The 15,772-nt window shown below is 41.3% G+C and overlaps 1 protein-coding gene across 5 annotated transcripts in view; it reads right to left on the reverse strand.

The window, feature by feature from the left end:
* Positions 1-15,772, reverse strand: part of Ep400 (E1A binding protein p400) — a 106,773-nt gene that overhangs the window by 51,557 nt on the left and 39,444 nt on the right. For all 5 annotated transcript variants that reach the window (XM_026783801.1, XM_026783788.1, XM_026783791.1 and 2 more), the window contains 8 exons: positions 14,136-14,243; positions 12,993-13,183; positions 12,630-12,807; positions 8,839-8,975; positions 6,767-6,936; positions 6,156-6,330; positions 5,913-6,049; positions 2,804-2,990 (listed from right to left, as the gene is read on the reverse strand). In XM_026783801.1, the coding sequence (XP_026639602.1) occupies positions 2,804-2,990; positions 5,913-6,049; positions 6,156-6,330; positions 6,767-6,936; positions 8,839-8,975; positions 12,630-12,807; positions 12,993-13,183; positions 14,136-14,243 (1,283 nt within the window). The remainder of the gene's footprint in view (positions 1-2,803; positions 2,991-5,912; positions 6,050-6,155; positions 6,331-6,766; positions 6,937-8,838; positions 8,976-12,629; positions 12,808-12,992; positions 13,184-14,135; positions 14,244-15,772) is intronic.

The following is a 15,772-nucleotide window of genomic DNA, read 5'->3' on the forward strand; positions in this document are numbered from 1 at the left end:
TAGAGTAATAAAAATAAGCCACGTAAAGATGGAATGTACATAGAAGGTCTGGATTATGTATATTATTGTGTTTTCTCTGAATTTTTGACTGTGAAGGAGCTAAGTAATCAAAGTATATACTTTAAAGGTCTCTTGTCTTCAAAATTTGGGTCCAAGAATATGTTGCTTTGGAAAAGCGGTTCTCCCTTTGTTTCCACAGAGGATGAGAACCTGTGGAATACTTCCAGACTGGTGTGGTTTGATGCACCAAGATCCCCTGAAAAGTCACCATGAACACCCCCAAAAATTACTTGGGCAGCAAAAAGCAGGTAGCAGTAAGGAAAGAACTATGCCCATATACCCAAATATTGTTTATAAATGTTTGTTTATATTTAAAGGAGGATATGCTATAGAGATTTACACTGGTATGACTCTTGGTTTGTTGATACAAATTTAAGGTCAATTTTGTGATATATATATATATATATGTATATATATACATATATTTCTGCTCTTGATTAGAAATATAGGTTAGTAGATAATCATAATAATCAAACTTGTAAGCCAGGCGGTGGTGGCGCACGCCTTTAATCCCAGCACTCGGGAGGCAGAGGCAGGTGGATCTCTGTGAGTTCGAGGCCAGCCTCGACTACAAGAGCTAGTTCCAGGACAGGAACCAAAAGCTACGGAGAAACCCTGTCTCGAAAAAAAAAAAAAAAAAATCAAACTTGTAGTCATGTTAGATTTTCTAGATGTATAGAGATATATTTCAGATGGATAAGCACTCTTCAAACCTTTCAGAGACTACAGAATATGGCATTTAAAATGTTTTAAAATTTAGAACTTTTCATGACAATGAGACACATCTGCTCCTGGCAGCAGCAATTACTTCAAGAGGAAGATGGGCATCGAAGAGGCTACTCAGAGTTTGCTAGCCATTTGGGCAAGAAACTGCCCTTGCCTAGACTGCTTGAAGGTATGCTGTGTGAACTGGACATGCAGGACCCAAAGAAAAATGGCTGCTGAAGTTTCCTAAAGGTGAGACAGTCCTTCAAGGTTCCTGCTTCATGACATTCTGCCAGACATCATTCTGCAGGACATGAAGAAAGTGACTGACAAACTATCAATATAGGCAGAACTGTCTTTGAAATTTCCTGCTTCATGGAAAAGTCTGTCGGGTTAGAGGCTGAAGATGGATGCCCCAACAATACAGAAGAACTTTGGGTGACTGTTCACACAGTAAGATGTCTCTGTCAATTTCTAGAGTTTTGGAAGTTGCTTGCAATGCACTTCCTGTTTGCTTAAGTAATATTATATCCTTCTAGAGTCTTTGATGTAGTTGAAGAATTTATAGTTACACTTTCCCTTAGTTGTGATAAAAGATAATTATAAATACTGTAACTGTAATTCTTGCTTGATACCTGTTTCGTTATATGTAATTCTACTATGTTAAAGTTAAAACCTTCCTTTTTATTTACACAGAAAAGGGGAGATGATGTGGGAGTTCCCTCTGTATGCTTTAATTACCATTAATGAATAAAGAAACTGCTTTGAACCTATAGCAGGGCAGAACTTAGCTAGGCGGAGAAAACTAAACTGAATGCTGGGAGGAAGAAAGCAGAGAGAGGGAGAAGCCATGTCGTCCTGCTGGAGAGAGATGCCAATTTTCGTAAGCCACAGTCATGTGGCCATACACAGATTAATAAAAATGGGTTAAATAAATATGTAAGAGTTAGCCAATAAGAAGCTATAGCTAATGGGCCAAGCAGTGACTTAAATAATATAGTTTCTGTGTGATTACTTTGGGGCTGAGCAGCTGAGAACTAACAAGATTTATGGCCCTGACAAGAGCAAGTATCCTGCTTTCCACGGCACCACTAATATGTATTTCTTGGAACTTAACAAGAAAGCAGCAATACATTGAAGAGGATGAAAGACAAACAAAAAAAGGGTCATGGAAACCCTCACACTGCTAGGGCAAATCAAGTGGTTCAGCTGGCAGTTCCTTTTTTTTTTAAATATTTATTTATTTATTTATTATGTATACAATATTCTGTCTGTGTGTATGCCTGCAGGCCAGAAGAGGGCACCCAACCCCATTACAGATGGTTGTGAGCCACCATGTGGTTGCTGGGAATTGAACTCAGGACCCTTGGAAGAGCAGACAATGTTCTTAACCTCTGAGCCATCTCTCCAGCCCCCAAGCTGGTAGTTCTTTAAAGAAGTAGATGGAAAAGCTATGTAAGCCAGGAGCCCGGCCTGAAGTGGACTCACAAGAACAATGAAATCCAAACTATAGGAATGTTCTCATCAGCAATACTAATAGCAAGAAGTGAAAATCACCTGATGAAAGAGCAAACAAAATGTGGCCTTTCACAACAGAATGCTACCCAGCCCTTAAAAGGAACGGCATTCTGACGTACTGCAATGAGGATGAACCTTGAAATTACTCTAAGTGTGAAAGAATCCAGATAAAATTCTGTGAGCTATGCAAAGCCAGATAAGCCCACAGACAGAAACGAGACAGAAAGAGCTAGGACAGTGGTTCTCAACCTGTGTGCATTCTCAATGACTCTTTCACAGATGTCACCTAAGACCACTGGAAAACACAGATATTTACATTATGATTCATAACAGTAGCAAAATTACAGTTATGAAGTAGCAACAAAAATAATTTTATGGTTGGGGGTCACAACTTGAGACACTGTACATTAGTAAGGTTGAGAGAAGAAGAGTTGGAAAGAAATCAATATAACCATGTGGATTTTATCTAGAAAGTAAGTACTAGAAGTCCTGCACTACTATTCTAAATCCCCTCTCTTACCTTCCAGAACTCTCTCTCCAGAACTCTGAGAATTAGAGAGGCTGACCGATACTGCAGAGAGCCTGCTGCATAGGAGGAGCCTGGTACCCGTGGCTCTACCAGCCCAGGATGGTTACAGATCCGCTGTAGCCGTGTCAAGACACTCAAGACACTGACAAAGTGTCCACTCTTCAGAGCTTCCTGGGTCCTGCTCATAGAGAAGAGGCAAGAGTTCAGTGTCAAGGGCAAATGTATGTTCATCATTCAGTCTCATCATCAGTTACTTCCTCAATTTCAGAAACATAGCAACTAACAAAATTTCCCAAGACAGTGAATTAGTCATATTGCACATTCAAGTCTACATTCCTACACAGGTCTCTACTAATTCACTCCAGAGATCCAGAGACAAAGGGTTAGTACAAGCCAAATCTCAAGGAAGACTGTTCCTTTGTAAAAGGACCATGTTTCAATAATATCACGATCACTTATCCTGAGGAGTAGAATCCATACTCAAGGTATGGATTGACATGTAAAAAGAACCAGTTAAGTCAGAAGGTGGGATCAGAATACCCAGAAAGCACACCCCTGGTCCTGCAAGGACAGTGCACAGATGAGATGATAAGCAGGCTTCAAGCCAAACCCTGCTGTAGTATCAGAGATCCACAAGGCACACCAGGATCAGGGAACTGCAGTACGGAATAAAGCTCTTGAACGAGGAAGGGGGCTCCCAAGTCAGGTAATGAAGAATGGCATCTGGAGAGCTTGAGAGAGGGATGTAGAACCACAGTGAGATGCCTGCAGGCTCCAAACCCAAGCAACTTATCAAAAAGGTGCCTAGAAAGAACTGGGCTCAGGAGGTAGCCTGAGCTCCTCGTGAGAAGTGCCAGTCTTAGTTACTCAGGAACAACTTAGGTATACAACAGAGAACAGTGGGAATCCTGAGAAACATTGCCAAAAGGGAATTTCACAGTAAACCTAATTTGGACAACAGAAAAGCCAGACACAGCCAGCCCTGAGTCCTGTGATAAAAGTCTCTGCACAGTGCTAGGCACAAAACCAGAATAATAAACAAGACAGACTATCCATCTAGCTTAAAAGAATAAATAGAAGTGGAATGTGATATTTTAAAACAGTTGCCAAGTTTGACTTCGAGTGGGCTAAGACTAGGATCTACTTCCCTGAGTCTAAGAATGATAGATGCTTCCAGAGAAAGAGCAGGTATTGGGGGGGGGGGTGCGTATGTGCAGACAGGAGCAGAAATGAAGCTGCCTCAGAAAGCCAGAAGCCACGAGAGAACCCGAATGTGTCTAATTTAGTGTTTTTATGCATCTGGACAGTGTAATATAGAAATGAGGGCCCTACCTCAGGTTTTTGTCTGGCCATCTGAGCACCTAATTGTATCTAGAAACCTAGTTCCCCAATGCAAAAAATGGGACCAAGATGCACAAAGGCTTAACACACTAGCCCTTGAATTGTGGCTCACAGAGGAGGAAGGAAACATAAGTCTCACTGTTATCCTCTTCAGAGCAGATGTCACAGAACCAGAAAAAGATCATTTAGACAGCTAGCTGTTCTAGATCCAATGCTATGACCTCTGACATTTTCACAAAAGATGACATCACTCCCAAACACAAGCACCTCACTATCCAGCTGGAACAGTCACATATCAACCTAAATTCCCTGAACAATGATTTGCTAGAACTCCTAATGGAGGGCGATCTAAGTCATTTAAGGATAACTGAGCCATATTTCTCCTGCCTGCTGGCACCTGACCTCCAGAGAAGCTCCCCCCTTCCCACAAAATTACCTCTCACTAGCTAGAACTAGTGTATCACTAAGGTCAAAAAAAGAAAATGTCAATATCTTTCTGAAACATCAACATGGCCAAGTATTTTCTGCTCAAGTAGCTTACAATGTTTGGGGGGTTGATACAGTGAGTACTTTGAGAGAGCATTCCCTGCTCCTCTTCAGCATTAGATGATAAGCTGAGTGTCCCATTACTAATTCAGCTTGGTGAAGACTTCCTGAGAAATTTATAGGCTCCTGGGAAAGCCTATAAATGAGCAGCCATTCACTTTTATACTCGGTCCCAAGATTTCCAGTAAGCCTTTTAAACATGGTGCAGCAATGCCAAATCATTTCTTGAAGGCATCAAGGAAGCCACAGGCTACTCCAAGAACTTTAGAAAGTTATTACTTTTTCGTAGAGACTCACATATACCCTGTGCTCAGCAAACAAAAAGTGGCAGGAGGCTGACCAGGTTCTACTTGTCCATCATGAATGGGCCTTGTGCCCCACTGCCTTCCTGGTACAGCCTACACCCAAAGCTGTCTTGTATGCACTTGCCTTAGCTGTAGATGGAGGCCTTAGCTAAGGCAAGTGCATACAAGACAGCTTTGAGTATGCCTTAACCACAGCACCATGTTCCTACCCAGAGTGGGAAACCTGTGAGCCAGGTGAGTGAGACTACCCTGATGGATATGGACTAGGTCCACAGATGAGACCTATCATATGAGGTCATAGTAAAAACACATGTGGCTCTTCTCAGCTGTTTTGAGTTGAAAGAGTACTATTTAAGTCCTGAGAACTCCAAGTCTAAAATTAAAATCCGTGTGAACTTTATTTCCACAGTTCTTGAATTTGTTTTAGACATAAGACACCAGAGAGCACAAAAGAATCAAAGCAGCCATGGAGAGGATTCAGAGGATAAAAGTTGAGCCCACTAAATGACATTTAGGGCTACCAGGCAAGAGTTGGGAGATGACCTATTCAGGTCACAGGATTCTGTAACATGACATGGAAACTATGCCTTGGTTACCTTCCAGAAAGACCATACTGACCCGGTAGAGCAGTAGCTACTTTTAAAGAGTAAGCTGGTCAACCAGTTGAGTTCACACTAACCACCAAAGCTAATGTAACGAGCAGCAGGCAGCAGAACAGACATCAAGCTACACAAATGGCAGGTGTGAAGATAAAACGTATCTAAAGGCAGAATAAGCAGGAATGTTAAGAGGGGATGCTCTGGAGATGGCAGAGCTCCTGGTTGACTCAATTATAGGCATACTCACTGAGGCAACAGGGTGCATCTGCTTTTCATTGCTGAGGGGCAGGTGGGCAAAGCAGCACTTACCTTGGCTGTAGGATGACATCCTCATATAAGGCCTTCTGCCGACTGGAAAGGCGGCACTTCAGAACATGCTCATACTTCCTGGTCAGCTGTTTCTCCACATCTCTCTTTGTTCTCCTCAAAATAAATGGCTGTGTGACCTGAAGAAAATAACAACCATTTTCTCCCCAAATAATGCCATGGTATATTTAGCAGAAGGCAAATATGCTTTAAATGAGTCAGCTGCAGTCACCAAAGCAAACATACCCTGTGTAATCTTATGACCATTTTGTGATAGTAATCCTGGTTTTCCTCATTGGGAGCTTTCAGGGGGAAGCTCAGGTAAGGCCTGGAGATTCCAGGAATAAGAAAGTGTACCATGGTCCAGAGCTCCAGGAAAGTGTTATGCAGAGGCACGTCGATCAGAAGCAGGCGCTGCTGGCTACAAACAAAAAGGAACAACGTTTGAACTCTGAAAACACACAAGGAGGCTACATAACTTCTCCTTGGCAATGTGTGGAGGAAAGTGAAGACAGCAACTATACATATGCCTTCAAGAATGGACAGGCACAGTAGGACACACAGCACTCGGAGAAAGGGGTGGGATCAAAGGCAGACAGACTTCTAAATACAAAGGCCAGCCTGGCTTACATACAGAGTCCAGGCTAGCCACAACTTTATAGTAAGACCCTGCCTCAAAAGAAAAGGACTGACAAAGGAACTCTGTCTCAGGTCCAACACGCTATGACAAAGAAGATGGAAATTTCTCTTCACTAAATTAATATATGTATACAATGATTCAAGTTTAAGAATCTTTAGGTAAGAACAAAGAACACTTGGAGATTTGGAAAGGACAGAACACTTGAGTGAGGTCAGACCTCTGCAGCTTGAAGATGGCTTCCCAGTGCCGCTCAGTCATGCCCTTCACCCGCTGCATTTCATCAATGACAAGGCATTTCCAGTGCACCCTTGAGAAGGCAGTGTAGCCCCTGAAGAACTGCTTATAGGACGTGATGCAGATGTGGAAGCTGTTGGGCTCAGTCCACTCCTGCAATACAGAAAGAAGCCCCCTGTCTTCCCTGAAACCATCTGAAGAGCACTGCTGGGCAATCACTCAGACAAGCTACACACATCACCAGCAATCCAACCTACTCTTCATAACAACTACACAAGAAAAAGTTCACGGCATTCTTATTCTTCTCTGTTCTTCTAGAGCCTTTCAATGACAAATTAGGCTGCCTTAAAAGACAGAGAAATTTTCACTGGGAAAACAGATTACCACAGACAATTCTGGTTTTTATAGTGTATAATCTAAACAAGGAAGGTAAGAAATGTAGATGTCTACATGGCAACTAACTGCAACAAGATATTTAAAGCAAGTGTAGAATGGAATATGGTCTAATGCATCCTCTCTAAAACTATGGTGAACTGGATTCCCACTGTGGCAATATTAAGAGTTGGACCTTCTCAGTCCCTAAGTATAAGTCAGAGCTTTATGAAAAGGTAGCAAAGATCCAAGTGAAACCATTCTGCATTTCTGCCTTCCCCCAAGTAAGTACACAACAAGAAAAGTGTCGTCTTGGATGATGAAAACAAGCCCTTGCCAGATGTCAAACCTATCTGAAACTTGGCCTTAAGACTTCCAATCTCTAGAAATTCAAGCAATACATTACTGCTCTTTATAATTATCTTCTCTGTGGTGTTTTTTGGAGGAGGTTGTTTTGCTTTGTATTTTTAACAGCAGGAGAAAAAGACCAAGACAGATTGTAAAAGAGGAAATGTACCTAAAGACCCACCCTTAATAAATTTTACTTGACGTAGTGTCTTAATCCTGAGCCAAAATGTCAAATAATGGAAACTGATCTATACACACTCACTTGGGTCCTGGCACTATTAAGTATTAGGGGCCAAAGGAAACTTCTATCTGTCACAAATATTCCTGTGAATAATCCACAGAAACTATTAAGAACTCGGGAGAACTCACACACTCCATTAAGCTTGTGAAAATTAGCACAGTCTTGAGGTAGGAAGCACTGCACTCTCTCTCCAGACAAGAACTCATTTCTGAACTATTTTCCTTACATTACTGGGAACTGAACTCAGTCCACACATGCCAAGAAAGCACTCTACTACCTATGCAGCTCAGAGGGCAAATGGGGCCTAAAGTCTAAGCATCTTTCACCCAGGGAACTGGGTGTCCACCCTGTGTCCTCTATGTTTCTAAGGACTCAAATTCTAGAACCACATATATATTTGGTAGCTTACAAATAAATGTTATTGGGATTGGAGAGATAGCTCAGAGGTTAAGAACACTTTCTACTTTTCCAGAGATCCTGAGTTCAATTTCCCAGCAAGCACATGGTGGCTCACAACCATCTATAATAAGATCTAGTGCCCTCTTCTGGTCTGCAGTGCAGGTGTACAGGCAGGTAGAACACTGTATAATAAACAAATAAAAATGAAAAAAAATGTCAATGATACAAATAATCACATTAAGCAGCATGTAAAGTACTCACATGGCTGAAGCAGGAAGATCGAATGGTTGAAGGCAGCCTGAGCTACATAAGGAGATTCTATGTTAAGAAAAATTAAGACGTCTAGCTTTATTTCAAGCTTAATTATTATTGTGGGACATATGTGAGATATGTTTGTGTAGGCATGTGTGCACCACAACACACATGTAGGGGTCAGAGGAGAACTTTATGGAGTTGGTTTTCTCTTTTAAACCTTCAGACAACTTTTAATGATCAAAATTAGGTTGTCAGACTTGTACAGCAAGTTCTTTTATCTGTTGTGCCATCTCTTCAGCCACTGTCTATTGTATTTAAAAGATGCTTGGCTAAGGGTGTTCACTGGCACACCTCTTGTCTAGAATATGTGAAACGTGGGCGGATCCCCATCAATGCAAAATAAACTAAGAGAGAGGGTGGTAGAGGTTGGGTGGCAGTACCTGTCTCTTTGCTTTGAGTTCTCTGTGGCTGCCAACATAAGAAAGAGTTTTGAGGCCAGGACACCAGCGTTTCAACTCAAGTTCCCACTTGAGTATGTTACAACTCCTCATGACAACAAGATGAGGGCCCCAATTACCTATAAAATAAAATAAAAAGATATGTGAGATCCAGGTACCTAAAGCTGAGTTTGATTAGCTTATTAAGTATGTGGCCCATGGGGAAAAGCGAATACCAAGGAAACAAAAACTATCCTCCAGCATAGATACACTGCCCAGAATAGGGGCAGGTACATCCCTGCTGCACTGTGACAGGGGACAGGCTCTCCAGAAACAGTGATGAAAAGAACAGACAAAAAGAAAACCAGGATCCACTGACAACCATATGAACTTTTATCATGAGCCAGAGAAAAAAACTCTTGTCTGTTCCAGGTGTAGTGGTGCATGCCTTTAATCCCAGCAGAGGCAGGCAGAGTTTTATGAGTTCTAGGTCAGCCAAAACTGGACAGTGCAACCTTATCTTAAGAAACAAACTACTAACAACAACAAAAAGAACTTCTGTCTATAGCAAACAACAATCCAAAACAAGACAGCTCCTGATGTGGAACCTCAGACCCTGATTGAACCTTCCCAGTAGCAAATGACCTGCAGTCCAGACAGACAGGTACCTCCTTAGGCACTTTGAGGTAGAGAAATATCCAATGGACCCAGTGATCAAACTTAGTCTGAAAACAGCATTTTACAAGTCAGAAGGTGTAATCCAGAAAACAAACTTCAATTTCTGTGTCATAAATGAAATGAATACAATTAAGGGTCAAAGACAGAAATAGCTGATTTAAAGTAATGCTACACTTCACCTATCTGTGGCCACTGCTGAAGCATCCCTGATGATTCTGAAAAGAAAGTGTTCAAGAGAAAAACCACCATTTCAACAGAAGTTTCAGAGAAAAAAAAAATCAGAAGTCAATAAACATTTTTGTCCTTTTGGTGGTTAGTGCTAAGGATCAAGGCAGGATCTATCTAAACAACAGGTCAGAGAGAGGGCTCTTCCAGAGACCTAAGTTTGATTCCCAGCACATACAATCAGGCGGCTCCAGGAAGACCTAACGCCTCTGGCCTTGATAGGTACCCATACACAAACACACATACCTACACACAGACACCAACATACACATAATTTAAAAATTAAAATTCAATCTTTAAACTCTAAACATACAACCTTACAAGTAAGGAAACAAGACCAAACCCAAAATGGCTTTCTCTAGTAAAATAGGATTAAAAACCTAGAGTGGGAGAGCACTATTGTTCTTGCACAGGACCTAGGTTTGGTTCCCAGCACCCACAAGGCAGCTCATAGATGATTTTAACTCCAGTTCCAGAAGAGTCAATGCCTCTTCTGGCCTCTATGGGCACCAGGCATCCATGTGCTATATAGACATTCATATACGTAAAACATATAAAAAATTAGTAATGGGTAGAACTAAGCATGTGGAACACTAGAAAAGCCTTGCCTAGCACACACGAGGCCCTGAATTCAATCCCCAACATGAATGGAAGGAAAGAAGGAAGGAAGGAAGGAAGGAAGGAAGGAAGGAAGGAAGGAAGGAAGGAAGGAAGGAAGGAAGGAAGGAAGTTGGAAAGGTTTCTAAGAGGACACGCTGTTCTTGCAGAGAACCAGAGTTCAGTTCCTAGCTCCCATATCAGGTGGCTCACAACCACCTGCAACTCCAGTTCCAAGGGATCAAACACTCTTTTCTGGTCTTCAAACACAGAAACACATAACAATAAGTCTTTAAGAAGAAAAAAAGGCCCAGGTAATGGTGGCAAACACCTTTAATTCTAGCACTCAGAAGGTAGAAGCAGGAGGATCTCTGTGAGTTTGAGTCTAGTTTAGTCTACAGAGTGATTCCAGTACAGTCTCCTGTCTCGAAAACTTAAGAAAAAAAAAAAAAGGGCAGCCGGGCGGTGGAGGCACACACCTTTAATCCAAGCACTTCGGATGCAGAGGCAGGCAGATCTCTGAGTTTGAGGTCAGCCTGGTCTACAAACTGAGTTTCATAACAGCCAAGGATACACAGAAACTCTCAAAAAGCAAACAAACAAAGAAAAATGGAGGGAGGGAGGGAGGGAGGGAGGGAGGGAGGATGAAAAGTGAGGGCCAGAGAGATAGATGGCTCAGAGGTTAGGAGCACTGGCTGCTCTTCCAGAGTTCCTGAATTCAATTCCCAATAACCATATGGTGGCTCACAACCATCCACAATGAGATGTGGTGTCCCCTTTGTACACCAGACTCCATATAGCCTATCCCTTCTGAATCAGCAGCTGTTAGCAAAGTGGACAAGCCCTCCCAACCTAGGCCTGTAATGACACTATCCTCTGGCTGAAACAGTCACATGTGCACAAAGACTTCCACCCTCCTTCCATATGGACACTTACCACCTTTCCAACCGTACCTATCTACTGCACTATCTCTGAGTGTACCACTGCATTCCAGCCCCACACCCATGGCTCTAGTTCCCTGGTTCCCTCACATACAGTGTGATGGACTTCCTTTTCCTGCCTAAAACTCCTGCAGGTTCACCTACTCATTCCCCTCACAACTAACAATATGAACACTCCTACTTTAGAAAGACAATCACTTCTAACTACATAGTACCATAGTAAAACTCAAAATTTTAGTAACACACAGTTAATCATTGTCTTAAATGTTAACTGTGAAATTCGAGAAATAAAGAATTCATAAATTTTAATTTGCACACCATTCTAAGCATATTCTGAGAAATGGGGCAATCCCTTTGTCTATTCTATCCACACTGTACATGCCACCTGCTCAATAGCACCTGGTAGAAACACTGGTTATTAGATCCAGGGCTTGTTCAAATGACACTTAGTAACAGTCCTAATGAGGAAGAATAGAGAAGCTGGCACTTTGAGCATGCCAAAAAAAGACACTTTTATATGCTTACTTTCAGTTAAGTTCTGAACTTCAAATGAAACATAGTATGGTTCAGGATTTCAGCACACACTGGGGTATTAGAACATGTCTCCTGAAGATAGCGTAGACTTGTAAATATAGTAAGACATTTAACACCCTTTCCCCTTAAACAATAAAAAAGGCAGAGTGCTTTTTGTCCCATCTTAAATTAACAATTATATATGTGCATCTACTTTAAAATACATTTAAGCCGTGGTGATATCAGCTGGGCATGGTGGTACAAGCCTTTCATACAGAACTTGAGGCAGAGACAAAGGGTGAGGGCACTTGCCACTGAGCCTGCAGACCTGAATTCAATCTCTGGGTCCCACAGAGTAGAAGCAGAGAACAAACTCTACAAATGGCCACATATACATATATATGGACATACACATAAAGAAAGAGAGGAGAGGGAGGGAGGATGGATGAATGGACTGACGGACGGACGGACTGTGGGCCTGAGAAGCAGCTTAGCAGTGAAGAGTGAAGAGCTCTTCCAAGGACCTGAATCTGGTTCTCAGTGCCCACATCACATGACTCACAACTACCTCTGCAATGTTCCCATGGGCAACAAAGTCCACAGGGCATACATTCACACAGACAAACACACATAGACAAAAATAAATAAGAATAAAAACTACTTATATAATTAAACTTTTTAATACAAAGGGCACATAACAATAAAAGCCCAATACAAGGATGATAAGTCAGGTCAATTTTTCCTGCAACATGGCAAGGACCTACTCTGAGCAGAAGAGACTGAAAAGGTCTTCTCCCTCAGATCTAACACTCTACTGGTGGAAAACTGAGAGACTCTTACCTTCATTACAGGCAAGGTGAGCAAAGAAAGCAATGATCTGCACAGTTTTCCCGAGCCCAGCTTCATCAGCTAATATGCCATTGAGATTCTTCCGGTATAGCTTGGCCAACCAGTCAAGTCCTATCTTCTGATAGTCTCGGAGAGCACCATACAGCAAAGATGGAGCACTAAACTTGACCTATAGTGACAGACAGATCAGTTAAGGAATGACTAAGCAATTAGCACACCTTCTCAGAGCCTAAATCCAGAGGCTGTATAACACACCTATACAGTCCCAAATGATTTACAGAACAGAAGAACAGCAATTATCTTTTCTAGCAATTTTCTATGGAGCCTGTTGGGAGGCAGAAAAGATTTCCTCACCGCAGTTGTGACCCGGGCACTGCCCTTAGGGAGGACAGCTTCCGCCACAGCAGTAACTTCTGTGATGTCCTTGGTGTTAGATTTTCCAATGCTCATTCTCTCTGCAGCTTTAAACTGATCCATGATGAAGAGTGAGTCAATGAGAACGGAGTCCCTCCGGCTCTCCCTGTCACCAGGACAGTCTTCCACATCTAGAAAAACAATGAAACAGAACTAGAACTGCTGTGGGTTTTAGGAGCCTAAACATAGAAAGAACGGGGGAGGGGGGAGGAGCAAACGACAAGAAAGAATACAGAATAATTGATACATTTTTTTTCATTGCAATCCATTTTATACATCCACAATAACATGAATAATTCTTAGGAAACACCACAATCAACTATATCTGGGACTCAAAGCATTCTCTGCCCCAACAGCCTGGTGGTCAGGAAATGTCTCTGTCTTTTGGGAGCCAATAACATGGACAGACAAGTATCTGAGGTTTAATGATCTCCCTTCTACCTCCATCAAAAAGAGGAAAAATTAGAAACATCACACAAGTCTGGAAACAAGGAAGAAGTCTTTGTATCTGACCCTAGGTCTTGCTGCAGAAGGGGACTGTAAAAAGCCCTGAATTCTACAGGAGACCCTCAACAACTGACACATGTCCTCACATCTTATATATACCTAATAAAAGCAAAAAAATTAGAATGACTGTCTGGAATGCCTAATAAGTAAAACCAACCACTAAAAGCCTTCAAGTTAATAAGCAAGCACAGCAGAGTCCAGAAAAACAAGACAATGCTTAGGCTCATAAACCACAACACACATCTAGAAAAAATATTTCTAGATCCTCCACAGTTTACCCAGTGCTCCGGTAAAGATAGCACATTAATAAGGAAAAACCTCAGAGTTTAAAACTTATTCAATTGGAAAACTGCATATAAAATATACTTCTTTTTTTTCTTGGCTCAAATTCACTTGTTCTTTGTTTACAGTTACAACACAGGTTTTATCCTATCCAAAGCCCAAAGTTCCTGCCATAATTAACATGAACTGAAGAACCTGTCCTTGGGTCCAATACCGCCAATTTCTTACATCTTATTTTACATATTTATTTTGGCTTTCATTTTAAACCTGAATTCTTTAACACTAAAAACGTACCCTCTTCCCCGCTTGACTCCTCATGATCAGGTTCAGGTTGCGGCCACTGAAAATTTGGCAAAAAGGCACCTTCATACAATTTCATCAAATCAATTAAGGGCAATTCAGCTGGAAAGGATGGCAGAGAGAAACAAGATCATTTTATAACAACTGCCACTTAGCTGTAAAGAAAAAAAAGCACTCAGAAAGGTAGAGCAAAAAGACTGGATAGGTAGCCTATCACATACACTCCTCTTACTGAAACAGCTGATACAGGCTAGCATGGCTTATCCAAAATGCCTAAAACTAGACATATTCTTATCTCTTGATTTTCTGGATTGGAGACTATCTATAACTTGTCAACTGAGCACACATATGAAAATCTACTATCAAAAATACTCTGAAATCTGAAACTTCAGAACACCATTTCTTTACTACTCAAAAAGTTTTGGATTTGGTCAGGCGGTTCTGGCACACACCTTTAATCCCAGGACTCAGGAGGCAGATCTCTATGAGTTCGAGGTCAGCCTGGTCCATAGAGTTCCAGACAAGACAGGCTCCAAGGCTACACAGAGAAACCCTGTCTTAAAAACCCAGGAAAAAAAAAGTTTTGGATTTTAAAGCATTTTTGAATTCTGGATTTTTAGATTAGGAATTTATAACCTGCAAATTCTAACAGCACATTTCTTTTCTCTGAAAATAACTTATACAGAGTCTAAATATTTTTTTCAGTTAAATTTATATTAACATTTTTAGATTTTTTTTGGTTTTGTTCTGGGTTTTTTGTTGGTTTTTTTTGTTTTTTGTTTTTTTGGGTTTTTTTTTGAGACAGGGTTTCTCTTCGTAGCTTTAGAGACTGTCTAAGAACTCACTCTGTAGGGCAGGCTGGCCCCCAACTCACAGATCCACCTGCCTCTGCCTCCTAAGAGATGAAAGGCATGTGTCACCATGACCAGCAATAAATGATTTTTTTTAATTAAAAGTTTTATTTTTTAAATCAGACACTATTGAAAGCCATTCTCATGACCAAAGTATAATTTATGTCCCCTGCGGTAAAGAAAAGGCTCAGCAGTTAAGAGTACTTGATGCTCTTCTACAGAAGCTCAGTTTCTAGTATCTATTTCAGACAGGTCACAATCCATAATTCAGCTTCAGAAAATTCAATGCCTCTCTGGTCACTTGAACTCATGCATATACTCACAGGCAGACACACATATACACATAATTAAAAATAATAAAAACAAAACAAGAATTTGTATCCAGAATATATAAGTCAATTAAGAAGAAAACTTAGCAGTCAAATGAGCCAAACAGACATGAGAAAATGCACTTCACTGTCAGCCACCAGGGGGCTCTATCTTCATCACCAGCTCCAAGGCTGATACAGCACGTAGCTTGGCACAGACATGTATATGCTACATGATTCTGCAAGCTGACCATGTTCCATACCTGAGCCTTTTTAGAGACATATGTGTACAAACACCACAGAACAGAATACCAACAACAGTACTGCTGGAATCAAAGTAACCAAAGACACATTTATGTGTGAAACAGTGTGTAGAGTTAAGGTGTTGACAGCAATATCCAACAATATATCTGAAACTACTGGGCAGAACCACTGGACAGGAATATCAAGCCACACCTACAAAACCACTGTG

The sequence above is a fragment of the Microtus ochrogaster genome, chromosome 2, assembly GCF_000317375.1.
Source record: "Microtus ochrogaster isolate Prairie Vole_2 chromosome 2, MicOch1.0, whole genome shotgun sequence".
Classification (NCBI taxonomy): Eukaryota; Metazoa; Chordata; class Mammalia; order Rodentia; family Cricetidae; genus Microtus; species Microtus ochrogaster.